Source organism: Paramisgurnus dabryanus, chromosome 13 (assembly GCF_030506205.2).
Source record: "Paramisgurnus dabryanus chromosome 13, PD_genome_1.1, whole genome shotgun sequence".
NCBI lineage: Eukaryota > Metazoa > Chordata > Actinopteri > Cypriniformes > Cobitidae > Paramisgurnus > Paramisgurnus dabryanus.
The window spans coordinates 4,303,197-4,330,591 of NC_133349.1; the positions used below are offsets into that span (position 1 = coordinate 4,303,197).

A 27,395-nucleotide genomic window follows, 5' to 3' on the forward strand; every position below is an offset into this window, starting at 1 on the left:
GTGTCATACATTATAGTGGTTTAAGTCAGCTCGGTTCCAGACAGGCTAACTATTGCGGCAATAGTATATTACCCATAGGAGGTATGTGAGTGCTTTGTTCTAGACAAAATAACTATTGCGGGATAAGTTCATTTACTGGACATTTTATGTGAATGCTTATCACAGAAATAAGCACAGACATTGTGATTGGAGAGTCTTGTAGGGTCTAAAGGGTCTTATGTCGCGATAACAACCTGCTGACTGTACATTATCACGATTATTACATGCCTACTTACCTCATAAGTAAGGAACATGAAATATTGATTTGAAATTGTTTATTTGCTCATGTTTAACGAATGCAGACCTTGCGCAAGGAAAAGCCATTTTCTTTTGGTTTTAAGATGAGACAAGACGTTCAAATGACACAAACACACTATTTGGTTTAATCAATTGTAAATGTAATATCATATATCTTTTTAACCAACCAATTAAATTATTGTGTAGAACAAAGGCAAAAATGATGACAAATATTTTAAGTATCGTTATTAGAAGAGCTACTGTATCAGGATAGCGCTAGTATATTTTCTGTACAGTATTTTTACACCACTAGCGTGTTGGCCAGAGTTTATCAAACATCCATCTCCTGCCGGTTTCTCACTGCTGGTGTCCCCTCTGTGTTGTTGGAGACATCAGTCATAACACTTGACATTCCCAGGCAGTAACTTCATAGGTTTCAGAACATTGATTAATAATGGATACGTTTCTGTCGTCGTCCCACCTATGTGCCTGCTCGAGCAGCCCACAAGGGCTTGACCGGCTCATGACAGCTCTCTCTCTCTCTTTCACACATCTGTTAAACCAGCCTGTGGAGTGTGAACACTTTCACTTTAGTTGACCTTTGGGAGACGCCTGCCAAACAATGTATATGTGCATTTAGTTTTGAAATGATCCTACGCTAAGCTCCGCCCCCTAGGTTACTTTTTTTTTAGATGAGCTTTGCTAAGTAAAGATTAATGAGCTAAATGTGCTGGTGAAGTGGGAACAAAATGATGTTATTCACATGTGGGCTGGAATGAAGTGTGATATTAAACAACATTTTTATCAAGATCATTATACCGGACACAATGAGATAAACACGTATAACAGTCAGACGTACAGCTGAAGCTATATCACAAATGACACTTAACGGTGTTTAAACAAACATGATGAATTTCAGCATTTAAATAAAAACCTTTTGGTCTGGACAAAAAGTGCAATCTTAGATTTACTTCACTCTTCATTGTGTGGCTCTAAAGCTGAGCGGTGGAAATGAGTCCCTATAGACCGTTTCAGCAGTAACAACATAAACAAGCGGCTGTCGCAGTCCGCACGTAACTTCCGGTAAGCTCCGCTAAGAATAAACAACAACAAAGTTCTTTTAACGTAGTTTATTTATATAACACGCAAAAAAACAACACATAGATTACATAGGAAACCAAGATATTTGTTATTTTCGAGGAGGCATTTGTTCAAGATATCAGTTTAGCAACTAGTCAGACCATTAAAAAAACGAAACCGGAAGTAAAGTTCGGATCCAGACGTGTATCGCGTGCGTCCGATGAAACCGTCTATAAATTGACCCAGGAGCATTTATGTCCTTGTTAATGTTTTACTTTTTTTGGAAAGTATCCTGATACGTCCACATTCAGTTCTTGTGTATTTTTAAATGTATATTGTATTTTTTCTCACTGGGATTTTTCTCTCAGGGATGCCTCGGCAACAACCACTTTTATGGAAGTTTTATTAAATTCAGAATAAAACGCTTTATTTTATTTGCATAAATCAGAACAACCATGTCTGTTTAATAGTTTCTTCTTTCTGTTTTAATGGTTGAAGAGCTTATGAAAACCTCAAATGTTTTTTTTATTATTTTCATAATCGATTAATCGGCAGATTATTATAATTTTTTTTTTTATTAATCGAATAACTAAATTTTCACTTCTTATAGTTAACTCTTTCCCCGCCATTGACGAGATATCTCGTCAATTAAGAGAAAACGCTTCCCTGCCAATGACGAGATTTTCCGTCTTTCCGCAATACCGCTATTATCCACCAGGTGGCACCCTTCCTCAACTTTTTAAACACGGAAGTATTGCCCTATGGCAAGCTGCTGCATGTCCGTGTCTGTTTTAAAGATCGCTCTGAATGGGATCTCTATGAAAAGTCCGTCACAAAAATGGAATTATCTCTGCTTTTTGCTCAAAATATGGTGTTTTTGCAAAAACCTACCCATATTCAAAAGCTGATTGCAAAAGAACCACTAAAGGTAGGATGAAACGTGTTTTTTTGTTTGAAAGCAGAGGGTCTGTTCTTTCATTTGGTATATTGTATATTTATATATTTAAAGAAGAACGTTTTCTGGAAGGCATTAAACTTTGGTGAAAATCATGAAAAACGCTGGCGCTTGCTGGCAACTTTTTTAAAAAACGCTGGCGGTGAAAGAGTTAAATGAGGCAATAAATTAGGATATTCACGTGTAGGCACACACTACTTCAGAGGTTTACTAATGTAATCTTTTTGATTGATAGTTTAAGCCCTAAAGGCAGGATGCACAATTTTTGAAAAACACTACGAGTCGAGCCGAATACCAAAACACACTTGTAGCCAATCAGCAGTAAGGGGCGTGTCTACTAACCGACATTGTTGCCTGGATTGCGTATGTGTGGGGCGGTTCTATCAAAAGAAGGTCCAGATTCTATTGGGGTAGGGGCGTGTTTGTTTAGGTGATTTCAAATGTCCACATTGGCTTTCAGAGATCGTGCACCACGCCTTTAAATAAAAAAGTTTCTGCAGCTTTTAATTGGTAAAACACAAATAATAAATAACAAAACATTCTGAGTCTACAGGAATGTGGTGGTGAATAAATTTAGCCACAAATTAATAAACTTATTTTAATCTTCAACTTCAGACCTTGATGATTATTAAAATTATTCATTATTAACAAAATAAATAAGCAATAATATGTGAAAGTGATATAGCTAATATTGTTGCGTTGTTACAGTAAAAACCTAGATTTTCCCCTTACTTTAAAACAGATGCTTAAGCCCTATTCAATCGGGATTGGTTTTACAGGGGCGCCTTTGAGAAAATTGTGCTTCTCAGAGGTCCGTGTTGTTGGGAATTTGTCATGTCTGGGTTTTTCTCTCTCATGACCACCGTAAAAGTTCCAGAGAATTTTTTTCGCCATACTCAGAGGTCCTGGTCTGTGTTTGCCACTAACCCTGACCCTAACCCTTTGCCATCACCATACCTTTTGAAAATGCGGTTATTGTAGTGTTTTGGCCAACGCGATCTGCCGTAAAGTAAAGCAACTCCCACACGCAAGAAACAGACACTCCCACCCCTGGAATGCCCTGTGAATTTTAGTCCCTCTGTACACAAAATCACATTGTATTCCTGTCCGAATAGCGCTGTAGTTTGTGGTTCGTTACTATTTTTATGAAAACCCAAGAACAATTAAACTAATACAAACTCACTTATATTAACTCTTTCCCCGCCATTGACGAGATATCTCGTCAATTAAGAGAAAACGCTTCCCTGCCAATGACGAGATTTTCCGTCTTTCCGCAATACCGCTATTATCCACCAGGTGGCACCCTTCCTCAACTTTTTAAACACGGAAGTATTGCCCTATGGCAAGCGGCTGCATGTCTGTGTCTGTTTTAAAGATCGCTCTGAATGGGATCTCTATGAAAAGTCCGTCACAAAAATGGAATTATTTCTGCTTTTTGCTCAAAATATGGTGTTTTTGCAAAAACCTACCCATATTCAAAAGCTGATTACAAAAGAACCACTAAAGGTAGGATGAAACGTTTTTTTTTTGTTTGAAAGCAGAGGGTCTGTTCTTTCATTTGGTATATTGTATGTTTATATATTTAAAGAAGAACATTTTCTGGAAGGCATTAAACTTTGGTGAAAATCATGAAAAACGCTGGCGCTGGCTGGCAACTTTTTTTAAAAACGCTGGTGGTGAAAGAGTTAAAAGAAAACACCCCCGTTTTTATTTTTTATTTTACTATGTTCTAACCTCAACTTAGACGAATTAATACATACCTATATTTTTCAATGCGTACACTTAATCTTCTTACAGCGTGTTGTGAATGTGTTAGCCTTTAGCCTAGCCCCATTCATTCCTTAGGATCCAAACAGGGATGAATTTAGAAGCCACCAAATACTTCCATGTTTACCCTATTTAAAGACTGTTACATGAGTAGTTACACGAGTAAGTATGGTGGCACAAAATAAAACGCGATTTTTTTAAGCGGATAAAAAATGAGAATAATATTGTATGGCGAAATAAAAAAAAACACTTAGTTTGCAGCACTTCGACCTTGGGTGCAGTAACGTAATCACTTCTGACTACTCCCCCTCTTGCTCAAACTTCTCGCTCAACTGCGCCCGAGGTTGACAGCAAATTTCATAATCGATAATTATTAATTTTATCGATTAGTTGTTGCAACCCTAAATGTGACCCTAGTCCACAAAACTAGCCTTAAGTAGCACTGGTATATTTGTAACAATTACTGATTTTTACATGGGCACCAAATAATGTAGTGCTTATTAAAACGCAGTTCACTCCAAGCCAACAATACATTATATGGGTCAAAATGATACATTTTACTTTTATGCCAAAAATCATTAGGATATTAAGTAAAGATCATTTTTATTCATGTGTTGCTAAGGAATTTTTTTTTATTTTTTTGCACTCTTAGATTTTTGATTTTCAAATAGTTGTATCTCAGCACAACATTGTCCACATCAATGGAAAGCTTATTTATTCAGATGATGTTTAAATCAGATAATGTATAAATCTCAATAAAAAGACCCTTATTTCTGGTTTTGTGGTCCAGGGTCACTAATTTTAGTTGACAAATGGCTTTTCATAAACGAAGTTGTGTGACTTTAAAAACAGCAGAAGTTAAACTCTACTCCTGTTTTGATTTCCGAAAATCAAAGCCCCAATGAGACGGGATATACTTTCATAAATAAGTTAAAGTCTGACAGTGGAGATGTTAAAATTGTCACCGAACACTGTAAATACTTTTCTGTCAGCCGTAGATATGAATGATTATAACATTAGTCACGAAGAATGATTATGCTGGAAGCTGGCAGGAATGCTTTTAAAGCTCGTATTGACTGTGTCACAGTCGTTTGTTTGCTAATACTTGGAATTAATCTTTCAAAACAGAAAATTGTTGGATCAGCAGCAGTAAAGCCACGTACGGACTGAGGGATCCGCATTAAATAATGCAAATGGAGCCGCGTTTTTTCCCATGTGTGCAAGTAAACGGCTGTAAATGTCCCCGTAAAGAAAGATCTATAGTTTTCAGAGTCGTATGACAAGAAGAAAGCTCGCCTCTGCTCCATTAGATCAAAATAACTTTTTACCCCATAATTGCCACTGTAACATTTGCACGTTTCTCTTGCGTTACGTTGAATCGTATCACTTATGGTCGACAAATAATCTAAATAGCTCCGTAATCGATGAAACGGCGCAGAGGCGTTTGCGTAAAGAGACCGTGTAAGTCGTGTTTTAGTCCATCAGATTGTTGTAATGGCTCTGGAGACGGCTGATGAATGACCGAGTGCGGTTATAACTCTAATGCTGTCACCGGAGCTGTCATAAAGTTTCACATTATAAAGATTTACATGTCCTGTTGCCTTTGTTAAACATAGTTCAAGCACAGAAATTTCTCACAATATCTGTCATCGGGTTTATGAACCTTGAGTTAAAGGTGCACAGAGCGGTTTCGCCCACTTTGCACTAAGTAAAAGCTCCCACCTAACAGAATGAATGGTGGTTTTGACAAATTCATTTCAAATGAATGTAAGAAAAGCCTCCAGGCATATCAGCGGCCCGGGAAAAGCTTTTACGCCACATAATGTCTGTCCACCCCTTACGGTGGCCTTCATTCAGTCAGTACCGCAAATATGTTATTTATTTTACACATGTTACTTGAAACAAAAATTACGTTTTTATAAATGTAATGTGGTAAAGTGTTGCGTTAAAGGGGACGTCTTTTTTAAGATGTAAAATAAATCTTTGGTGTCCTCAGAGTACGTATGTGAAGTTCTAGCTTAAAATACCCCACATATAATTTATTATAGAAGGTTAAAATTGACACTTTGTAGGTGTGAGCAAAAATGTGCCGTGATTATACAGTGCAGATTAACAGGCAGTGTTTTCCCCTTCTGACATCACAAGGGGAGCCAAATTTCATCAACTTATTTTTTCACATGCTTGCAGAGAATGGTTCACCAAAATTAAGTTACTGGGTTGTCTTCATTCACATTTTCTAGGTTGATACAAGCACTGGGGACACAATTATAGCACTTATAATATATGGAAAAAGTCAGATTTTCCCCTTTTAAAGGAATATTCCACATCTTGATAATTTACTCAGCCCCATGTCATCCAAGTTGTTTATGTCTTTCTTTGTTTAGTTGAAATGAAATTAAGTTTTTTTTGGGGGGGGGGCATTGCAGGATATTTCTCAGTTTAATAGAGTTAATTGGACCCCAACATTTTGCAGTTTCAATGCAGTTTAAAATTGCAGTTTTAACACAGCTTCAAAGGCCTCCAAACGATCCCAAACGAGGAGCACTTTTAAACCACAACGTCTCATTTTGCACTAGCCGTGTGATGCACCAGCGTGACCTTACGTATTGCGTAAGCACGTCAAAAGGTCACGTGTCACATATGTAAAACGCACATTTGCGAACATTTTTAACAATAAACTGACATAAACTTCTTCCACGCCAGCCTTTTTTTGAAAAGTTGAGCGTCAGCATTTTTTGTGATTTTCATAACATGCCTTACAGGAAAATGTTATTCTCAAAATATATAAACATACAAATATATCAAATAAAAAGAACAGACCCTCTGCTTTCAAACAAACAATAAACAAACAAACAAAAGAGAAATAAAACGTTTCATCCTATATATATTTTTCCTCTACTTATAAACTCTTAAAGGTGCACTGTGTAATTTTTAGAAGGATCTCTTGACAGAAATGCAAAATAATTTACAAAACTAAATTATCAGGGGTGTATAAAGACCTTTCATAAAGAACCATTATTTGTTCATTGCCTTAGAATGAGACGTTTTATCTACATACACAGAGGGTCCCCTTACATGGAAGTCGCCATTTTGTGCAGCCATGTTTCTACAGAAGCCCTTAACAGACAAACTTTTTTACTGAGTTGTCTCCAACGATGACATGTTTGTCCAGGTGGTGGCTACCGTAGCTTCTCTATGTGTTTCAAAAGCAAGAGGTGAGCAGTGGACTGAGCTGTTGGTTGTAATTCACAACCTCACCACTAGATGCCGCTAAAATTTACACACTGCACCTTTAAATATGGGTATTTTTCTTCAAAAATACAATTGTTTAGCAAAAAGTTGAAATAATTGCATTTTTGTGAAGGAATTTTGTTAGAGATCAGACTCAGAACGATTATCAAAAACATACACAAAATTAATAAATATTTTTTGCGTCAGTTTTTTGTAAATTGGGTAAGTGTGCAATCTAGTGGATAATTGCGGCATTACATATAACCATAAAAACTCATCAGGAACACGTTTTTTTCATGCAAATGTTTTCTCTTAATTGACGAGATAACTCGTCAATGGCAGGGAAAGAGTTAATTAGTATAAATCCACATACTCTTTGTTCACACTTGTAAACACTGGGGAAGTCCTGCGTGACTTTTAATGTGATTATGTGATACGTAAGGACGCCATAATGGCATGTAACACGGCTAGTGCAAGACGAGAAGTTGTGGTTTAAAAGTGCATTTTTTTTTTTTTAAATGACAGTTGTTTTACTAGATAAGACCCTAGAAAAGAGCCTCGTTTGGGATCATTTAGAGCCCTTTGAAGCTGCGTTAAAACTGTAAACTGTTAAGGTCGAATGAAGTCTATTAAATTTAGAAAAATCCTGGAATGTTTTCTTCAAAAAACTTAAAGGACAAGTTCGGTATTTTACACTTAAAGCCCTGTTTTCAGATTGTTTATGATGAAATAGAACGGTTTTGACTGAAATTTGGACATATGATGCTGGCCCGAGAATTTTCGCGGAGTAATACCATACCTCACAGCACATCTAATACAAGTCAATGGGGTTGGACAAAAACTACGATAAAAACTGTTGGAAAACATCTTTTACAGCGATTTTTGTGTGAGCATATCAGTGAACACCCCTGACCACTCCGTGAGTTTCACGTCTTTGTAAACGAAAGTTTAATGCATTTTAGGAAGGATTGTGCCAGTGCACCTATACACACATTGTGGGGGTTGGAGGGGGGTGATACCACAGAAACAGAAAATTCTCAGGACAGCATCATGTGTCCAAATTTCAGTCAAAACTGTTCTATTTTATCATAAACAATTTGAAAACATGGCTTTAAGTGTAAAATAGCAAACTTGTCCTTTAATTTCTTCTAAACAAATAAAGACATGGGGTTAAGTAAAATTATCTGGATTTTTATGAAAGTGGAATATTCCTTTAACAGGGCAAAAAGGTCATGGGTTCAATCCCAGGGAACACACATACTGATAAAAATGCATAACTGGTAATGGACTGTAAGTCACTTTGGATAAAAGCATCTGCTAAATGCATAAATGTAAATTAAGTTTTTTTTTTATTGTTGCATATTGTAGCGTTTTAAACATGCATTCAGATTAAATTCAGTTTGTGTTTGCTTTCTACAGCTCCTTGTGGAAGCCGGTCGGCGGCATCTGAAGGCACGGTGCTGTCCCCAAATTATCCCCGCAACTACACCGCGGGTCAGAGCTGCGTCTACGAGATCTCCGTGCCGGGAGAGTTCGGTAAAAATCAGTTTTTTTACTGCAAATGATTATGTAGTTTTATTGAAAAGACTATGCATGTTGATATTATACAAAGCATTTTGCATTAGATTAGATTCAACTTTATTGCTATTTTGCAGAGTACAAGTATGCATTAAACTTAGCTTATAATAACATACGTATGATGATGTTAAATGAACTGCTTTATGTCATTTCCAAAAATGTCTTTTCCTATAATTGCAAAAGATTGTGCATTTGTTTGTTCTGCTGCAACAAAACCACAAATCCTTCATTGTTAATGGCTTTCTAAAATCAAAATGCAGCGATGCTCACAAGCCGTCTCTTAAATAATTTTTATAAACATCAGGGAGGCTGTCGAATCTCAGCAGGATCGCAACTTCTGAGATGTTGTGGACTTTACTACATCTCTGGGGTGACTGAGATCACATTCTGAGCCCATACTCTCACATCACAGCTTTTATTTATCAGAGCCTCATATTTTATGCATGCATGCGCTGTAGTTGTTTAGTTCGGCTTGTAACACAAGCAGCTTTAACATCACAGCACAGCAAGATACCGAGCCATCCAGGAACACATAAAGCGACCTCGCGTGAACCAGACAGTAGGAACTTCAACACTCAGGAACAGTTAGGAGTAGAAACGGCAGCGTTTGGTTATTTCTGTTGTTTGTGCAATACCACAAATGTCACTTTATTGGTGTCTGGACTAACCTGATTAAAGTTCAGTTCCGGAAATAAAACCAAGCAAACCTTGAGATCAGATGGAGGCATCAATTGCAGCCTTGGATATTTTTTGCCGTTCATTGTTTGGCTATAAAGCTGAGGTGATACCTCAAAATCCCAGCTAATTCATACAGGGCGTCCGTGTTAACGCTTGGCAGAGGGCGTGTCTGATGCATGGCCCTGATGTGTTCGTCATAGTGACAACAGCCAATCAAAGTGGACCGCAACACATGCGCCACAGTTTTCCAGTCTTGCATAAACGTAATTGGAAAACGTCATTTCACACCCCGCATTTTCAGCTGCAATGTCTGTGGTTCTAAACATAAGCAAATCACGCTTTAGTAGATCACTCGCATCTGCATATTTGCGACCCTGCGCTAATTTGCGCTGCTCTTAGCAGATTGCGACATTGACATTGGTCATTATGAAAATTATGTGTTATTTATATCCCGCAGATTTTTCCAATTTCATTGACGCTTTTTTGGAATATCGCTCTAACAGTAATTTGCCCCGTTTAGTAAGTCTGTACTTATAAATGCTTTTGTAGGAGTATAGACGGTTTCATCGGAAGCACGCGCGGTGACGCAATTATGGGTCTGGTCAGAACTTTACTTCTGGTTTCTGTTTGTTTGATGGTCAGACTAGTTGCTAAACTGAGCTCTTGAACAAATACCTTGTCGAAAATAACAAATGTTTTGGTTTCCTAAGTAATCTATGTTTTGTTTGTTTTGCTTGTTATATAAATAAACTACTTTAAAAGGACTTTGTTGATATTTATTCTTAGCGGAGTTTACCGGAAGTTACGTGTTGATCACGAAAGCTGCTTGTTTATCTTGTTTCTGCTGAAACCGTCTATAAGATAGTCATGTTGTCATTGGGTTTCTTGCTGGATTATGAAAGCGTTTTGATGTTGTACTGGATCTGTATGTGGGAGGAGGACTACAGTATATAGAGTAGAAACCACTAAAGGTCCTCCAAAAATATCACATCCCACAAACCTCAGAAGTTTGTTTTGCCCACAGAAGTTTAATGCTTTAGTGTTTATCAAGAAGAAGGTTTTTCTCACTGCAAAAAATTACTTTCTTACTTCGTATTTTTGTCTTGTTTTCTGTAAAAATATCTAAAAATTCCTAAATCAAGATTTATTTTCTTGATAAACAAAATGACCTGAGAAAATAAGTCTAGTTTTTAGACAAAAAAAATACAATTTAAGTGAATTTGTGCTTAAAACGAGCAAAAAATTCTTGAACATTTTTCTTAAACATTAAATTCAAGAAGAATTTGCTTACCCCATTGGCAGATTTTTATTTAAGTTTTTTGCTTGTTTTATGCACAAAATCACTTAAATTTGATATTTTTGGTCTAAAAGCTAAACTTATTTACTTGGGTCGTTTTGCTCATCAAGAAAATCATCTTAATTTAATATTTTTTTGATATTTTTACTGAAAACAAGACAAAAATACTAAAAGTTTTTTCTTGAAAATCATTTTTGGCAAGTGTAAGAAGATTAATTATTCAAGAATAAAAATCTGTCCCGATTTATTTATTTTCTTCTACATCTGTTTTATTGTCCGAGTTGCTGTTATTGTCCAAACAACAAAAGTTGCGATTGCGAAGCTTCAAAACTGCCAAAAATGCAACACTGCAAAAAATGACTTTCTTACTTAGTATTTTTGTCTTGTTTTCAGTAGAAATATCAAAAAATTCTTAAATTAAGATACTTTTTCTTAATGAGCAAAATAACTTTGGACAATAAATCTAGTTTTTAGACAAAAAAAAAAACATTTTTAGTGATTTTGTGCATAAAATAAGCAAAAAAATCTTGAACATTTTTCTTAAACACTAAATTCAAATTTGCTTACCCCATTGGCAGATTTTTTTTTGCTTGTTTTATGCCCAAAATCACTTAAATTAGATATTTTTGGTTTAAAAACTAGACTTATTTTCTTGAGTCGTTTTGCTCATCAAGAAAAAGCATCTTAATTTAAGAATTTTTAGATATTTTAACTGAAAACAAGACAAAAATACTAAAAGTTTTTTCTTGAAAATTATTTTTTGCAGTGTAAGAAGATTAATTATTCAAGAATAAAAATCTGTCTCGATTTATTTATTTTCTTCTAAAGTTGCGATTGCGTAGCTTCAAAACTGCCAAAAATGCAACACTGCAAAAAATGACTTTCTTACTTCGTATTTTTGTCTTGTTTTCGATTAAAATATCTAAAAATTCCTAAATCAAGATTTATTTTCTTGCTAAACAAAATGACCTGAGAAAAATAGTCTAGTTTTTAGACAAAAAAAATACAATTTAAGTGAATTTGTGCTTAAAACGAGCAAAAAATTATTGAACATTTTTCTTAAACATTAAATTCAAGAAAAATTCAAAAAGAATTTGCTTACCCCATTGGCAGATTTTTATTTAATTTGTTTGCTTATTTTATGCACAAAATCACTTAAATTTGATAATTTTGGTCTAAAAACTAAACTTATTTTCTTGGGTCGTTTTGCTCATCAAGAAAAAGCATCTTAATTTAAGAATTTTTAGATATTTTTACTGAAAACAAGACAAAAATACTAAGAAAGTTTTTTCTTCAAAATCATTTTTTGCAGTGTAAGAAGATTAATTATTCAAGAATAAAAATCTGTCTCGATTTATTTATTTTCTTCTAAAACTGTTTTATTGTCCGAGTTGCTGTTATTGTCCAAACAACAAAAGTTGCGATTGCGAAACTTCTAAACTGCCAAAAATGCAACACTGCAAAAAATGACTTTCTTACTTAGTATTTTTGTCTTGTTTTCAGTAGAAATATCTAAAAATTCTTAAATTAAGATACTTTTTCTTAATGAGCAAAATGACTTTGGAAAATAAATCTAGTTTTTAGACAAAAATAAATAAATTTTAAGTGAATTTGTGCATAAAATAAGCAAAAAAATCTTGAAAATTTTTCTTAAACACTAAATTCAGATTTGCTTACCCCATTGGCAGATTTTTTTTGCTTGTTTTATGCCCAAAATCACTTAAATTAGATATTTTTAGTTTAAAAACTAGACTTATTTTCTTGAGTCGTTTTGCTCATCAAGAAAAAGCATCTTAATTTAAGAATTTTTAGATATTTTTACTGAAAACAAGACAAAAATACTAAAAGTTTTTTCTTGAAAATTATTTTTTGCAGTGTAAGAAGATTAATTATTCAAGAATAAAAATCTGTCTCGATTTATTTATTTTCTTCTAAAGTTGCGATTGCGTAGCTTCAAAACTGCCAAAAATGCAACACTGCAAAAAATGACTTTCTTACTTCGTATTTTTGTCTTGTTTTCGATTAAAATATCTAAAAATTCCTAAATCAAGATTTATTTTCTTGCTAAACAAAATGACCTGAGAAAAATAGTCTAGTTTTTAGACAAAAAAAATACAATTTAAGTGAATTTGTGCTTAAAACGAGCAAAAAATTATTGAACATTTTTCTTAAACATTAAATTCAAGAAAAATTCAAAAAGAATTTGCTTACCCCATTGGCAGATTTTTATTTAATTTGTTTGCTTATTTTATGCACAAAATCACTTAAATTTGATAATTTTGGTCTAAAAACTAAACTTATTTTCTTGGGTCGTTTTGCTCATCAAGAAAAAGCATCTTAATTTAAGAATTTTTAGATATTTTTACTGAAAACAAGACAAAAATACTAAGAAAGTTTTTTCTTCAAAATCATTTTTTGCAGTGTAAGAAGATTAATTATTCAAGAATAAAAATCTGTCTCGATTTATTTATTTTCTTCTAAAACTGTTTTATTGTCCGAGTTGCTGTTATTGTCCAAACAACAAAAGTTGCGATTGCGAAACTTCTAAACTGCCAAAAATGCAACACTGCAAAAAATGACTTTCTTACTTAGTATTTTTGTCTTGTTTTCAGTAGAAATATCTAAAAATTCTTAAATTAAGATACTTTTTCTTAATGAGCAAAATGACTTTGGAAAATAAATCTAGTTTTTAGACAAAAATAAATAAATTTTAAGTGAATTTGTGCATAAAATAAGCAAAAAAATCTTGAAAATTTTTCTTAAACACTAAATTCAGATTTGCTTACCCCATTGGCAGATTTTTTTTGCTTGTTTTATGCCCAAAATCACTTAAATTAGATATTTTTAGTTTAAAAACTAGACTTATTTTCTTGAGTCGTTTTGCTCATCAAGAAAAAGCATCTTAATTTAAGAATTTTTAGATATTTTTACTGAAAACAAGACAAAAATACTAAAAGTTTTTTCTTGAAAATTATTTTTTGCAGTGTAAGAAGATTAATTATTCAAGAATAAAAATCTGTCTCGATTTATTTATTTTCTTCTAAAGTTGCGATTGCGTAGCTTCAAAACTGCCAAAAATGCAACACTGCAAAAAATGACTTTCTTACTTAGTATTTTTGTCTTGTTTTCAGTAGAAATATCAAAAAATTCTTAAATTAAGATACTTTTTCTTAATGAGCAAAATAACTTTGGACAATAAATCTAGTTTTTAGACAAAAAAAATACATTTTAAGTGATTTTGTGCATAAAATAAGCAAAAAAATCTTGAACATTTTTCTTAAACACTAAATTCAAATTTGCTTACCCCATTGGAATATTTTTTTGCTTGATTTATTTTTACTGAAATACTAAGACTTTTTTTCTTGACAATAATTTTTTGCAGTTTATAGACCTTTCATTCACTTTCATTGTATTATAAAGACGAGCTCAGATTTTGGGTTTCAGTGAAGATGATGCATTAGGATTAATGGGGATGACAAAATGTTTCTTTTATTTTACATTTTGTTTTCATGTTTAAAAGTGACAGGCATGAAAGCAAAACACAACAACATCTCGATAAGAATAGTGTCCTTTAGAAATCAGAGGTCGCAGAAGGATAATTCAATCTACAAACACAGCTGTCAAAAAGAATTTACTTTGTATTTAAACTCTTCAATTATACAATACCTTATGAACAGAATAAAAAAGCGATTCTCTGAGTTTTGGCCGGCCTTTATGGTTTAATTATCCTGTCACAAATAATAAATCCGGACATTTTGAAATAGCATCTGTCTCTAAGAAGAAAAGGCGCATTAGAGCTGCCAAACAAACACCTTAGGCATGAATTGTCCATATTAGTCTCCTGCATGCATGTTTATAGAAAGTTGTCGACCAACCGTTGATTGTGCATCTGGGAGGGACCGCACTAAATCTGTTCCTGTTGTACTGACGTCCCTCACCAATTTCCATGGATACAAAATTTTGATCTGCTGTATTAAGAGCTGTATTAGATGAATGTGAACGGCAGCAGACAGGCTCGTGTTTCATGCGGGGTTTGAGTAGTGTTTTGTGTCTTTTCATGCCAATCACAATGTCCTAAGCCCTTCGGTAATCTTAGCTGACGCTTCGTTGGCTGTATTGCAAATGCTAATCCCGACCAGCTTCCTGTCAACACTCCAAATTATAAATTCACGCCCCTTTAAACTTGCGGCAGATGTTGCAGAGAGTGTGAACATGAAAATCCTGCCTGGAGGATAGGTTGCTCAGTACGGGGCTGTGTGTGTATGTGTTGCATGAAACAGAAGGGAATGCTTCTCGATGCTGGGAAGTCCAGATGTGTTCATTTCTGTCCCCGAGTGGAAAACAACACATTAGGTGACATTGAGTCCACATGCGATCATTCCACCTTTCAATCTTCCGTCTGAACCAAACTGCACATGAATGCAATTACCATCAGGGTTGCTGTGAAACTACAGCTTGTCAAGTTACAAGGTACTAATCATTTAAAGCAGTTAAAGTAGTAATGGTCGAGTTACTTGTCTGAAAGAAATGGAAGTGTAGTCAGCTAACTGGAGAGACAATGGGCCCTATTATACAGCCTTGGTAATGCGATACCAGGCGAATTTTTTGCTTTTTTCAGCCTGATGCAGGTATCATTTTCACGTCCTGCGCATATTGTTGAAATAGCAAATGCACTTGCACTCATTTGTTTGCTGATGGGCGTGCTTGTCTGAAAACGATGTGTGTTCAGGCGCATTGATATTTTAAGGCAACTGAAAACACCAACTAATCTGGTCTAAAGTCAATGGCGCAATATTTATTTTATTTAGATAAAGGGTGCGTTAGTGCACAACTCATTACAGACATGCAGCAGCACACAAACATGCATAATGTTAAAAATAAAAAGATTACACGTAAAATTATTATTGTATACATACTGTAAAGATAAGAATGCCTACATTTCAAAATGAATAGTCATTGCATGTATCAATGTAACCTATGGAGAAGCGTCTTTGCTCTTGCAAACTTCGCTATGTAAATAGCAGATACGGCATGATACATGCGCCGGTTTTAAAGATTATGAAGATGAGACTCTGATTGGTTTATTGCATGTGAGGTCTAAAACACACACATGACTCTTTTAGACCATGCAATTGGTGCGCCGACCATTTTTTCCATCAAAAGTGGATTTGGCTATGCACCATGCACTGCAAAAAAAAAAATTCAAGAAAAAAAAATTCTTAGTATTTTTGTCTTAGTATTTCAGTAAAAATATCTAAAATGTTTTAAATCAAGATGCTTTTTGTTGATGACAAAACGACCCAAGAAAATAAGTCTAGTTTTTAGGCCAAAAATATAAAACAATCTGCCAATGGGCTAAGCAATTTCTTCTTGATTTTTTTCTTGAATTTAGTGTTGTTGTTTTTTGCTTACCCTTTGGTATTTTTTTATTGTTTTATGCACAAAATCACTTAAATTTGATATTTTTGTTCTTAAAACTAGACTTATTTTCTTTGGTCGTTTTGCTCGTCAAGAAAAATCACGAGTTAACTTGTCAATGAAGAAAGAGTTGACAAGCTATATTGTTCATTGTTAGTTCATGTTAGCTGTACATTTACTAATGTTAACTTATACACTGTTAAAAGTGAAGAAAAAATACTTAAATTAGAAACACCTAAAAAAGTACGTTTTATAAAAAGTTTAGATTTTTTCACTCTAACCTCTCGACGCGCACAAATTTGTGGGCGGGATGACGTCAGTTTTTTTAACACTGCTAACAATGTCTATATAGCCTACTGTCTACAAACATTAATAATATTAACATTACTATACATCGTTTAAAATATCTACGGGTTTAGCATCAGTGCATGGTCTCTGTTTTGAGATACAGATGCTCTAGCATCATAAATGTAGTATTTTGTGACAGAAGTCCAGATGACAACATGCAAAATATAAACGGGACTTCTTACCTTTGTGTTGATATAACGATCGCAAATCGAATCCAGTCTGTTTCAGATGTGTGAATAACTCATGAAAACTGTCTAATAGAATACATCCAATGACCATTTTTGTCCACAAATGCGTATAATCCATGAAATATAGATATATAGTCTGTTGTTTACATCAGATTTCGCATGAACATCTTGTAATAGCATATAATATACAATTTGAGTACTATTTACGTCGTAACACTGTATATGGGATAACACTTTAGGTTCTAGTAAACACGTGCACTGCAAAAAAAGTTCTTAGTATTTTATTTTATTTTTAGTAAAAATATCAAAAAATTCTTAAATTAAGATGCTTTTTCTAGTAAACAGTAAGTCTAGTAAGTCTAGTTTTTAGATAAAAAATATCAAATTTAAGTGATTTTGTGCATAAAACAAGCAAAAAAAATCTGCCAATGGGGATAGCTAATTTTTCTTGATTTTTTTCTTGAATTTAGTGTTTAAGAAAAATTTTCAAGATTTTTTTGCTTACCCATTGGCTTATATATTTGATTGTTTTATGCACAAAATTACTTAAATGTAATATTTTTCGATTTTTTTTCTTAAAAATCATTTGTTTGCAGTGTAAACTCGCATTCAAACTTTTTTTGAAAAGTAGACAAACAGCGCTATCAAAAATCGTGACATCATTTGACTCACTCGTTCCTACAATGACTTCATGGAAAATAGAGTGGGAGTGCTTTTCACGTTAAGTGATACATTTAAGGTGAAAAATCTTTAAAATTGGTAACAATTTAACTCTTTTACCGCCAGCGTTTTTTTTTAAAAAGTTGCCAGCCAGCGTTTTTCATGATTTTCACCAAAGTTTAATGCCTTCCCACATTCAATATACCAAATGAAAGAACAGACCCTTTGCTTTCAAGCAACAAAAAAAACCGTTTCATCCTACCTTCAGTGGTTCTTTTGTAATCAGCTTTTGAATATGGGTAGGTTTCTGCAAAAACACCACATTTTGAGCAAAAAGCAGAGATAATTCCATTTTTGTGACGGTGTCACGGTGGGAATACACCGAATAATGAAAAAACAAAGAGAGAACCCAAACGCAGAGGATGTATCAAAAATAAACTATATATTTAATAAAACAGAACAGAAAATACCCACGTGGGGGTAAAACAGAGAATAACTAAACACTGGGATTAAACACAAACCAAAACACGGGAACAAAACAAGAACTGGTAACAGAGAACACGGAATACATGAAAACTCTGAAACTACAACAACGCACGCGCATAACACAGAGAACGCGAGGGCATTATAAAGACAGCACATCAATGGGGAACAGGTGAACATAATTAATCACGTAAGACACGAGTACATAAGGGAGTAGGGTGAAAGTGACAAGACACTGGGAACACGTGTCACACATACATGATGTGAAAACACACGTATTCCCACGTAAACACAATGCTGCCATAGCCTTGCCCTCTAACATCCGACCTGGATAATAACCAAGGTCAGGCAAGACCATGACAGCCACAAAACACTGGGAACACGTGGAAGCCACACATACTATATGACTCCACATGTTCCCACACCGAACATAGTACTGTCATGGTCTTGCCAAATACACTCAGACCTGAGTCTATACGAAATGTCTGGCAAGCCCATGACAGACGGACTTTTCATAGAGATCCCATTCAGAGCGATCTTTAAAACAGACACGGACATGCCGCCGCTTGCCATAGGGCAATACTTCCGGGTTTAAAAAGTTGCAGAAGGGTGCCACCTGGTGGATAATAGCGGTATTGCGGGAAGACGGAAAATCTCGTCATTGGAGGGGAAGCGTTTTCTCTTAATTGACGAGATATCTCGTCAATGGCGGTGAAAGAGTCAAGATAAACATTTTCAACTTGAATTTTTCAGTTAAAGTGAGAAAATTTAAGTTGATAAAAATTACTTCAAGTGGTAACGACTATACATTTTAAGTTGATCCAACTTTCACTTTTTACAGTGAACAACCGTATGGTAAATTGTTTCCATACTTTGTTTGTAGAGTAATAGCAGTGTTTATCTGGTACAACACACATAGGGGATGTAACTACAAAAACACCACTGAACTAAGTCAAAAACATGGTGATGAACATCAGCTTTTAAATAAATACTGTGCTAGAAAAAAATATGTAAAATGGGTCTAGACGTAGGGACTACATGGTTGTTTCATTTTTAAACTTCATTTACATAAGCTAGCTTACTGAATAAACCAGCTCATAGAAATGACTTGAGAAAAAGAAGAGTTTAGGAGAAAACGTCTCATTATTCCCTCAGCTCACTGCCTACACACAGACTCACAAGATGCTCTTTTACAGCTCAGGACACTTCACAGACATCTCAGAAATGTTTCATTTCAATGTCAGCTTTGTCTTGGATGTTCCTTAGGGGAATTAAAAATAGACACATGAAACTATTGATGTATACTATACAGTGAGAGAAAAGAGCTTCTTATATAGATATTCTTGATATATTCTTATTTTGAGTTCATGGTATTCAGGCAAAAGTGCAATAAGCACTTCATATTAAAACTTTCTGCCAGTATAGTCAAAACAGGAACATAAGATCTTGTAGTCATTGTGTTAATCCAGTTCACTATAGTTGTATTAGTGCAAAATGTTATTTTTTTCACTCATTGGATGGTTGAACTTGGTCTGATATGTTGGCGGTTAGGTGCATGCTGGGAAGGGTCAGACTCTCGAGGCATGAGTTAGCACGTATAACGCTACAACGTTCAGTTCTCGTTACTTTGCTCGGTCAATTGTTTGCTGTTGTTACAGTCTGTTGAATTGCCTTATATAATTGACACTGAGCTTGTTTCATAACGGCAGGGGTTTTGTGTTCATGGTGTTTTTGTGTCTTTGAAGTTCTGCCGTCTTCTAGCATTAAGGCATAAGATGGGCTTTTCCCACTTACAGTATGCGGCTCGCCAAGTCTTTTTTATTTGTTTATTTGCTACCTCATTTTATCGGTGTTTAGGTCTAGTTAGACTCCAGTTCTTTTTCTGACACGCTGTTGTTGAAGCCGTCGTTTTATATCTAAACTTTCACTTATATTAGTCTCTCTTATGACTTTGGGCTCTTTATATTTGCAAATTTGGATCATTTGATGGGCTGTTGTAAACACAGAATTGGCACTTTAATGATGGTTTTATCGTTAGTTGTAATCCTACATCTGCAAGAAGAGCATCTGTACAGTCCTGGAATTAAAACTTTATTAATTATCTCCTTTGTTATAATGATTTGTGGTACTAGAAACCTTCTGTGATCTCTGAGATTGTGATGATGCTTCTGTGGATTATAAAATTGTATACACTATATTGCCAAAAGTTTTGGGACACCTGCCTGACATCCTGCACATGAACCTGAATGACACCCCATTCCTAATCCATAGGGTTTGATATGAAGTTGGACCACCTTTTGCAGCTACAACAGCTTCAACTCTTCTTGGAAGACTTTCTACAAGGTTTAGGAGTGTGTTTATGGATTTAAAAAGCACATTTGTAAAGTCAGACACTGATGTTGGACGAGAAGGCCTCACTCGTAGTCTCCGCTCTAATTCATCCCAAAGATCTTCTATTGGGTTGAGGTCAGGACTCTGTGCAGGCCAGTCAAGTTCCTCCACACCAAACTCGCTCATCCATGTCTTTATGGACCTTGTTTTGTGCACTGTTGCACTAGTCATGTTGGAACAGGAAAGGGCCATCCCCAAACGGTTCCCACAAAGTTGGGAGCATAACATTGTCCAAAATGTCTTGATATGGTGAAGCATTAAGAGTTCCTTTAACTGGAACTAAGGGGCAAAGCCCAACCCCTGAGAAACAACCCCACACCATAATTCCCCCTCCACCAAACTTTACACTTGGCACAATGCAGTCGGGCAAGTACCGTTCTCATGGCAAAGGGCAAACCCAGACCCAGAAGTGGGATTCGTCACTTCAGAGAACACGTCTCCACTGCTCTAGACTCCAGTGGGGGCTTGCTTTACACCACTGCATCCGGCGCTTTGCATTCAACTTGGTGATGTAAGGTTTGGATGCAGCTGCTCGGCCATGGAAACCCTTTCTATGAGGCTCTCTATGTACTGTGCTTAGGCTAATCTGACGGCCACATGAAGTTTGGAGGTCTGCAGTTATTGAAAGTTGCAGACCTTCTGCGCACTATGTGCCTTACCATGCACTGACCCAGCTCTGTGATTTTAAGTGGTCTACCACTTTGTGGCAGAGTTGCTCTTATTCCCAATTGTTATAATTTTGTTATAATATTATTAACAGTTGACCGTGGAAAATTCAGTAGGGAGGACATTTCACGAATGGACTTATTGCACAGATGGCAACCTATCACTGTACCATGCTTGAATTCACTGAGCTCATGAGAACAACCTATTCTTTAGCAAATGTTTGTAAAAGCTGTCTGCATGCTTAGGTGATTTATTTTACACACCTGAGGCCATGGAAGTGATTGGAACGCCTGAGTTCAGTGATATGGAGGGTTGTTCCAAAACTTTTGGCAATCTAGTGTACAAATTCTTACTTGAATCACAGTGAAAGATTGCAGAGGCAATGGTGAATAATGTAATTCACACAAAAATTAAATATTGCCCAAAATTTGACATCAATCATGCCATGCCATCTCGCATGTATATACTTCCTTTCTTCAGTTGAGGATTATTTTTTTTTTAAATGCCTTGATTTGATCTTACATGATACCAAAGATATGGGATATAACTAGATTTAGCACTCCTGTTACTTTGAATAAGGGACAAATGCAACGTTTGATATGGCCATTCTGGTCCCACCTTCCAGTTAAAAGAACCAATCATGAATCGATAAAGACTGACAATGATAATTGGAGCTTTATTATTACTATTAGATGAAGAAAGGAAGTCATATACATCTGGAATGGCATGAGGAAAAGTAAATTATAACCCCGGATTTCCACCGACTGCGGAACGGCTGCGGATCCGTTGCGGAACGGCGGCGGAGTCAATCGGTTTCCATTCAAGTCAATGTGTGTATTTCCACTGACTGCGCTCCGAATCCGTCACAGCTCCGGCCATCCGCAGCCCTCCGGCACAAATACGCAGAGCTTCTATTTTTGACGGATGCCGGACAGCTCCGCAGGGCGGAGCCATGACTTTATCGCGTGATCATACCTGAATTCACGAGAACTCGTGTTTTTTTATTAAATCTTTGCAATACAAACATTACAAACACACACAAATAAAGTCATTAATACAGAAACAACAAATAATAGACAGGAACAGAGCCAGGGGAGTTTCAAATAAATACATTAAAGATAAAGCATATATAAATGTTTTAGCAGCCTTCTTATTTTTTGAATTTTGGATGTATTTGATGTACTGCTCTGTCTATGCGAGATCTCGTGTTGTGATCTGGGCTGGTTTGTAAAAACGTCATAATTCAACGGCATAATGGGCAGAGACAGAACTAGGTATCGCGCGATCATCACGTGAATTTGCGAGACCTCGTCACTTCAGCACGCAGCCGCTCTGCAACAAAAACGGAACTGGTGGGTATTGGCGGACGGCAGAGTGCGGAGACGTAACGCAGCGGAGCTGATCTGCAGCTGCTCCGCAGTCGGTGGAAATCCGGGGTTAGAGAACGTTCATATTTGGGTGAACTAATCATTCTACTGTTTACTGTCTAATTCAGGGATGTCAAACATATGGCCCGCAGGCCATACACAACTCACAAAAGTGTCCAATCCAGCTCGCATGATGATTTATACAGTTTTATTAAATACATATTTTACTCTTTCTCCGACAGCCTTTTTTTTAAGTTGCCCGCAGCATGTTTTGTGATCATTTTCCAAAAGTTTCACAAAATGTCTTCCAGGAAAATTTTCTTTTAAACGTACAATATATCAAATGAAGAACAGACCCTCTGCTTTTAAACAAACAAAACGGAAAAAAGTTACATCCTATGTTCGTTTGTTATATCCTTTCAAATATGGTTAAGTTTCTTCAAAAAAATAAAAATCACAGGTAATTGCATTTTTGTAAAGGACTTTTGTTAGAGATCAGATTTGGAACGATGATCAAAACAAACACGGAGTTTACAATCTTGTTGAATAAGTGGATGCCTCAGTTTTTATAAATGGGTAAGAGCTCCACCTGGTGGATATTTGCGGAATTATAGATTACTGTAAAAACTCATCAGGAAAGCTTCATTGGCAGGGAAGCATTTTCTCTTAAATGAAGAGATAATTGGTCAATGGCGGGGAAAAGTTGAAAAAAAAAACAGACTGGCGACTGTCTAGTTAATTTTTAATAGGAGACACGTGGAAAACGGCAAAACACAGACGGTTTCACATGCCGATATTGTAGTTTTTTTTAGTGATTATGAACAATATGTTTCAGCAGAGGATTCCATTACCATAAAGATGAGTTTATTGCTAACAACAATAAGGCTGAGTTGATGGCCAAGTCAGCTCAAGAGTCTTTTCAGAATTCATCCTAATATACAGTTCACTAAACATTAAAACTCCTCCCATGTAGTTGTTTTTAGCATGCTTTATGTTTGATGTGTTTTTACTTTTTTCCTTGCATATGTCAGCTTATGCATTTTAGCTATGCTCTCAGTTACCCATATTTTAAACCCTTTATACATTGCTCTTCTATGTATATAAACATGAGACATGTATACTGGCAAAACATCTTTGAATCTGAATACCATGTTCACCAAAAATATACTTCTGAATTAAAAATCTTCTTCACGGAACAGAAATACAAACATCAACAATTGTTATCGGGTACGTGGCCGCACTGCTGAAAGTTATGCAACTAAACCGGTAGCTGTATATTGATATTGAAAAGCAACACAACTTAGTGGCACTGTGACAACCACAGTACAGGAATAATGACAATATGATATTAATAAATACCACTTTCCATTTATAAGTTAATTGTACTTCATCGATGCCTAGCAGGTTGGTCCTATAAAACTCTGTGGCTATCATGTCTTGATCACACCTTGCACAAGTATTGCGCTAATCACTTCGCCCAAGTAGCAGTGCTTCATAAAGTAATGTTTCTGAGGACTTATGACATGTAATGTTTTTCTAGTTTACTTGCTAATTAATTTCTAGTTTAAGTTAATATGAACACAATTATCAGCACACAAAGGTTTAAAAATAATATTACAGCGCTCACATGGTGGCATTATTTACCATCCGGCTCTCAACCTAAAATGAGTTTGACACCCCTGGTCTAACTAATTGTCTGCATTATACTGTTCATATTTAAATATGCAATACACTTTAATTATATTGTATTTGACTCTAATGTACGACTAATTTAAAATGCTTCACAAAGCATTTCGTGTTCTGAAATAAGTGATTGATTTCCTTAAACCTCTATTGAAGAATTTTATTGAAGTGCCTTCGGAGAAAATAAATGGGCTTCCAGAACCGAGCGGCTGAGAAAGTGTTTTGCTCCATAAACGCGGCAGGATAATTCTTCATCTTAACCAGAAGCTTTCCTCCGAAACCTCAGATAACTACAGTAGCTGTGAGCATTCGCTGATTTATTTGTTCACAGGTAACACGCAAGCAATAATGCGGCACCATAAAAGCCTGAAGGTGCAGTTAGATTGGTGGGGACAAGAAACCGCTCCTCACCATTATCCTTTCTAGATCAGGCTGGTGACCTCAGCCGTAAAGATGTCTACTGGATTTGCTTTAATGGTCCTCGCTTTCCTTGTTGAGGCAGAAAGAGGTTGCCGTGCCAACGTCCGGCGTCGTTTCCTTGAAATAATAAACCATTAAAAGTCGACAGACCTGTGATGTTGGAGAGCCGGCGGCTCTGTACACATGTTAATGACGCTTTTGGTGAAAGAGCTCAGATCGTTTTGATTGGCTCTGTGTGAAACGTGTTTAATTGATATGTGATCGCTGAGTGATGTCCGTATGTGTGACCTTTGTGAAGAATAAGACTGTACGACATCCTAATATGGAATTCAAAAGATCCAATTAACTAGCATTGGTTGTATCTGTCAGAATTAATCGTATATTAAATGCATGACTTAGACTCATTTCCTCAACTTGTAGTATTATACGATTATATGAGCGTGCCATGTGCCCGGTGGGGACACAGCGTATGATCCACTGAAATATTAATTCCTGTAGTCGTGTATGCACCCAAGAGAGTTCATTATTGACTGCTGATAATTGGGGTGGTTACAACAGAGAGGTCGATTAAAGCCGGTTAATGAGGGTTAATAAATGATGTTTGCTAAGGCAACCATCACTATTAATACTGATTACCCTTAGGGTTACTTGGGTAAGAGACTGTGATAGAGATTTAGGGGATGAGTGTGTTTATTACTACTATCATTACATCTCTGGCATCAGCAAAAGGCACAAGTTTACTGTATGCTACATCCCAATTCGCATACTATCTGTCCTAAATAGCGCACTAAATCAGAATGAGTATGCACTGTAATAAGTATCCCTAATATACCTGCATGCTTTACTTTTGGTTCCTGTAGCTTAGTAGGTACTGGAGAGCATTGCTTTAGCAGTACAATGGTTGTGGGTTTGATCTCAAGGGAACACGCATACACGAATAGTGCATACTACAGCTTAAAAAAGTCACTTTTTGCATCTTCAAAGTGCATAAATGTAAAATGTAATGTTATTTGTATCACCCGGCGTCTGGGCATCTTAGGTGCACTTGCGTACTTTTTTGCATCACACATGCATACTGTTGCATACTTCTTTGCACATACTTAGTGCACAGTATACATAGGAGAATTGGAATGGAGCATTAAAAAAAAACAACAACACCAGAATATTACATACAGTACAGCTCAGAATTCAATTACTGTATTAACCTTGGCATGGCATTCGCTTAGTGCTACGTGTCTCTGAAATTGACTAAATATGTGCCGCTTCTTTCACAGAAACACGTGAGCTTTCTGCTGTGCCTCTTTCAATTACAGAAAATATAATTCTTTGAAACGTCTGAAAGTAAAAGAAGGTTTGATTTTGAATTATTCATACGAAATGACAAACATATGGCACAGTTTTTCTCACCTCGAGCGCCGCTGCTCTGTAGTTCTTTATCATTTGTCTAATATATCGCTGTTTCCTGAAGGCACACTTTGTTTTCTGGGCCTCGGGCAAACCCGTTTGAGTAACTTGCTTTATAGTTTCGTATGTCGTATAGTTTAGTTTTAAAGAGTATCGACTTCTCTACACTTTTATAGCTTTGCTTACAGCAGCAATATGAATTTATTGTGCTTCCCCGCAGATCTTCAGATCTCTTGTTGGGACTGCATGCATTGACTTTAGTCACTCCTGCTGAATTCAATGCTGATTTTCTTGGGAGCCGTACTGGATCAGAGATGAAATATTAGGCTGTATTGTTGAAGGTGTCAGATGGTCTATACTGGAGTTTTGTCTTTTTGGAACTTTAATACTTGTTGTTTCTCTCCGGTTCCTTTTAAAAGCACCCATGGTGTTCCTTATGGGTTAAACCTAAAGAATAATCATAACAATATCTCTAATTTAATGTACTACATTTTTATTTTGGAAATTTTACTTTAAAATGTGCAATCGTGCACAATAAGAGCAGGATTATGGGCCCTATCTTGCACCCAGCGCAATTGACTTTGTCAGTGACGCATGTATCATTCGTATTTTGCACCGGCACACAGCGGGTTTTTCCCTCCACAGACGCACGTCGGCAAACTAGGGAATGAACTTGCGCTCCCTGGGCGGTTCAGCGCAAAAAAGTTGGCGTTTTCCGACGCAAACCATCCCTGATGCTATTTTGCAGTTTCAAAAAACAATTGCGCCACTGACCAGAAAAAACTAGTCTAAAGTCAGTTGCGCGTTGTTCATTATGCTATTTTAAGGGCGCATGCTTGACCATAATGTATAGCGTGCACAACGCGCACACACTTTGCTTATCTAATCTACACAGATGCAACAGTTATTTTTGCAAATCATAAATTGTTACAATAAAAAAATATTAACACATGAGATAAGGAAATCATTGTGGTGATAGTTTTTATTTATTTTGTGTGGCTGCGTTAAAAAATTATCATGCAAATAACGATTAAAATATTTTCATACGTTTGTTGCGTGGCTGTATTACGTTTATTTTATGTAAATAATAATTAAAATGTTTTCATAAGAAAACTTAATGTATGTGAACTTGATTTGTAAGTGTACTTTGGGGTTGGACTGAGTTTCTCTCCTGGCGTGCGCCTGGTAAATCCGTCATAATAATAGCAACCCGCCATGGAACTTGCGCCCTTGCGTTTAAAGGGAATACTGGATAGCGTTCTGATTGGTTTATTTGACGTTACGCCCAAACCACACCTATGAATAATGAACCTACTTCAGACCAACCCCTTATAAATTTGCGCCTGGCGCAAGAGTTATTTCTCCCGCCGGGAAAATAGCAACAGCGCCCAAGATCCGCCCACAAAGTCACTTGCGCTTTGCGCTTCGCACTTGCGTTTCAGATCGTTAAAATAAGTAATTAATGACAGGTACTTATACCAGTGCGACTTATGACTGGTTTTGTT

At 36.0% G+C, this 27,395-nt stretch overlaps 1 protein-coding gene across 4 annotated transcripts in view; it reads left to right on the forward strand.

Annotated features, from left to right (window-relative positions):
- csmd3a (CUB and Sushi multiple domains 3a) overlaps nucleotides 1-27,395 on the forward strand; it is a 398,763-nt gene that overhangs the window by 225,523 nt on the left and 145,845 nt on the right. For all 4 annotated transcript variants that reach the window (XM_065298900.1, XM_065298902.1, XM_065298901.1 and 1 more), the window contains exon 31: nucleotides 8,729-8,845. In XM_065298900.1, the coding sequence (XP_065154972.1) occupies nucleotides 8,729-8,845 (117 nt within the window). The remainder of the gene's footprint in view (nucleotides 1-8,728; nucleotides 8,846-27,395) is intronic.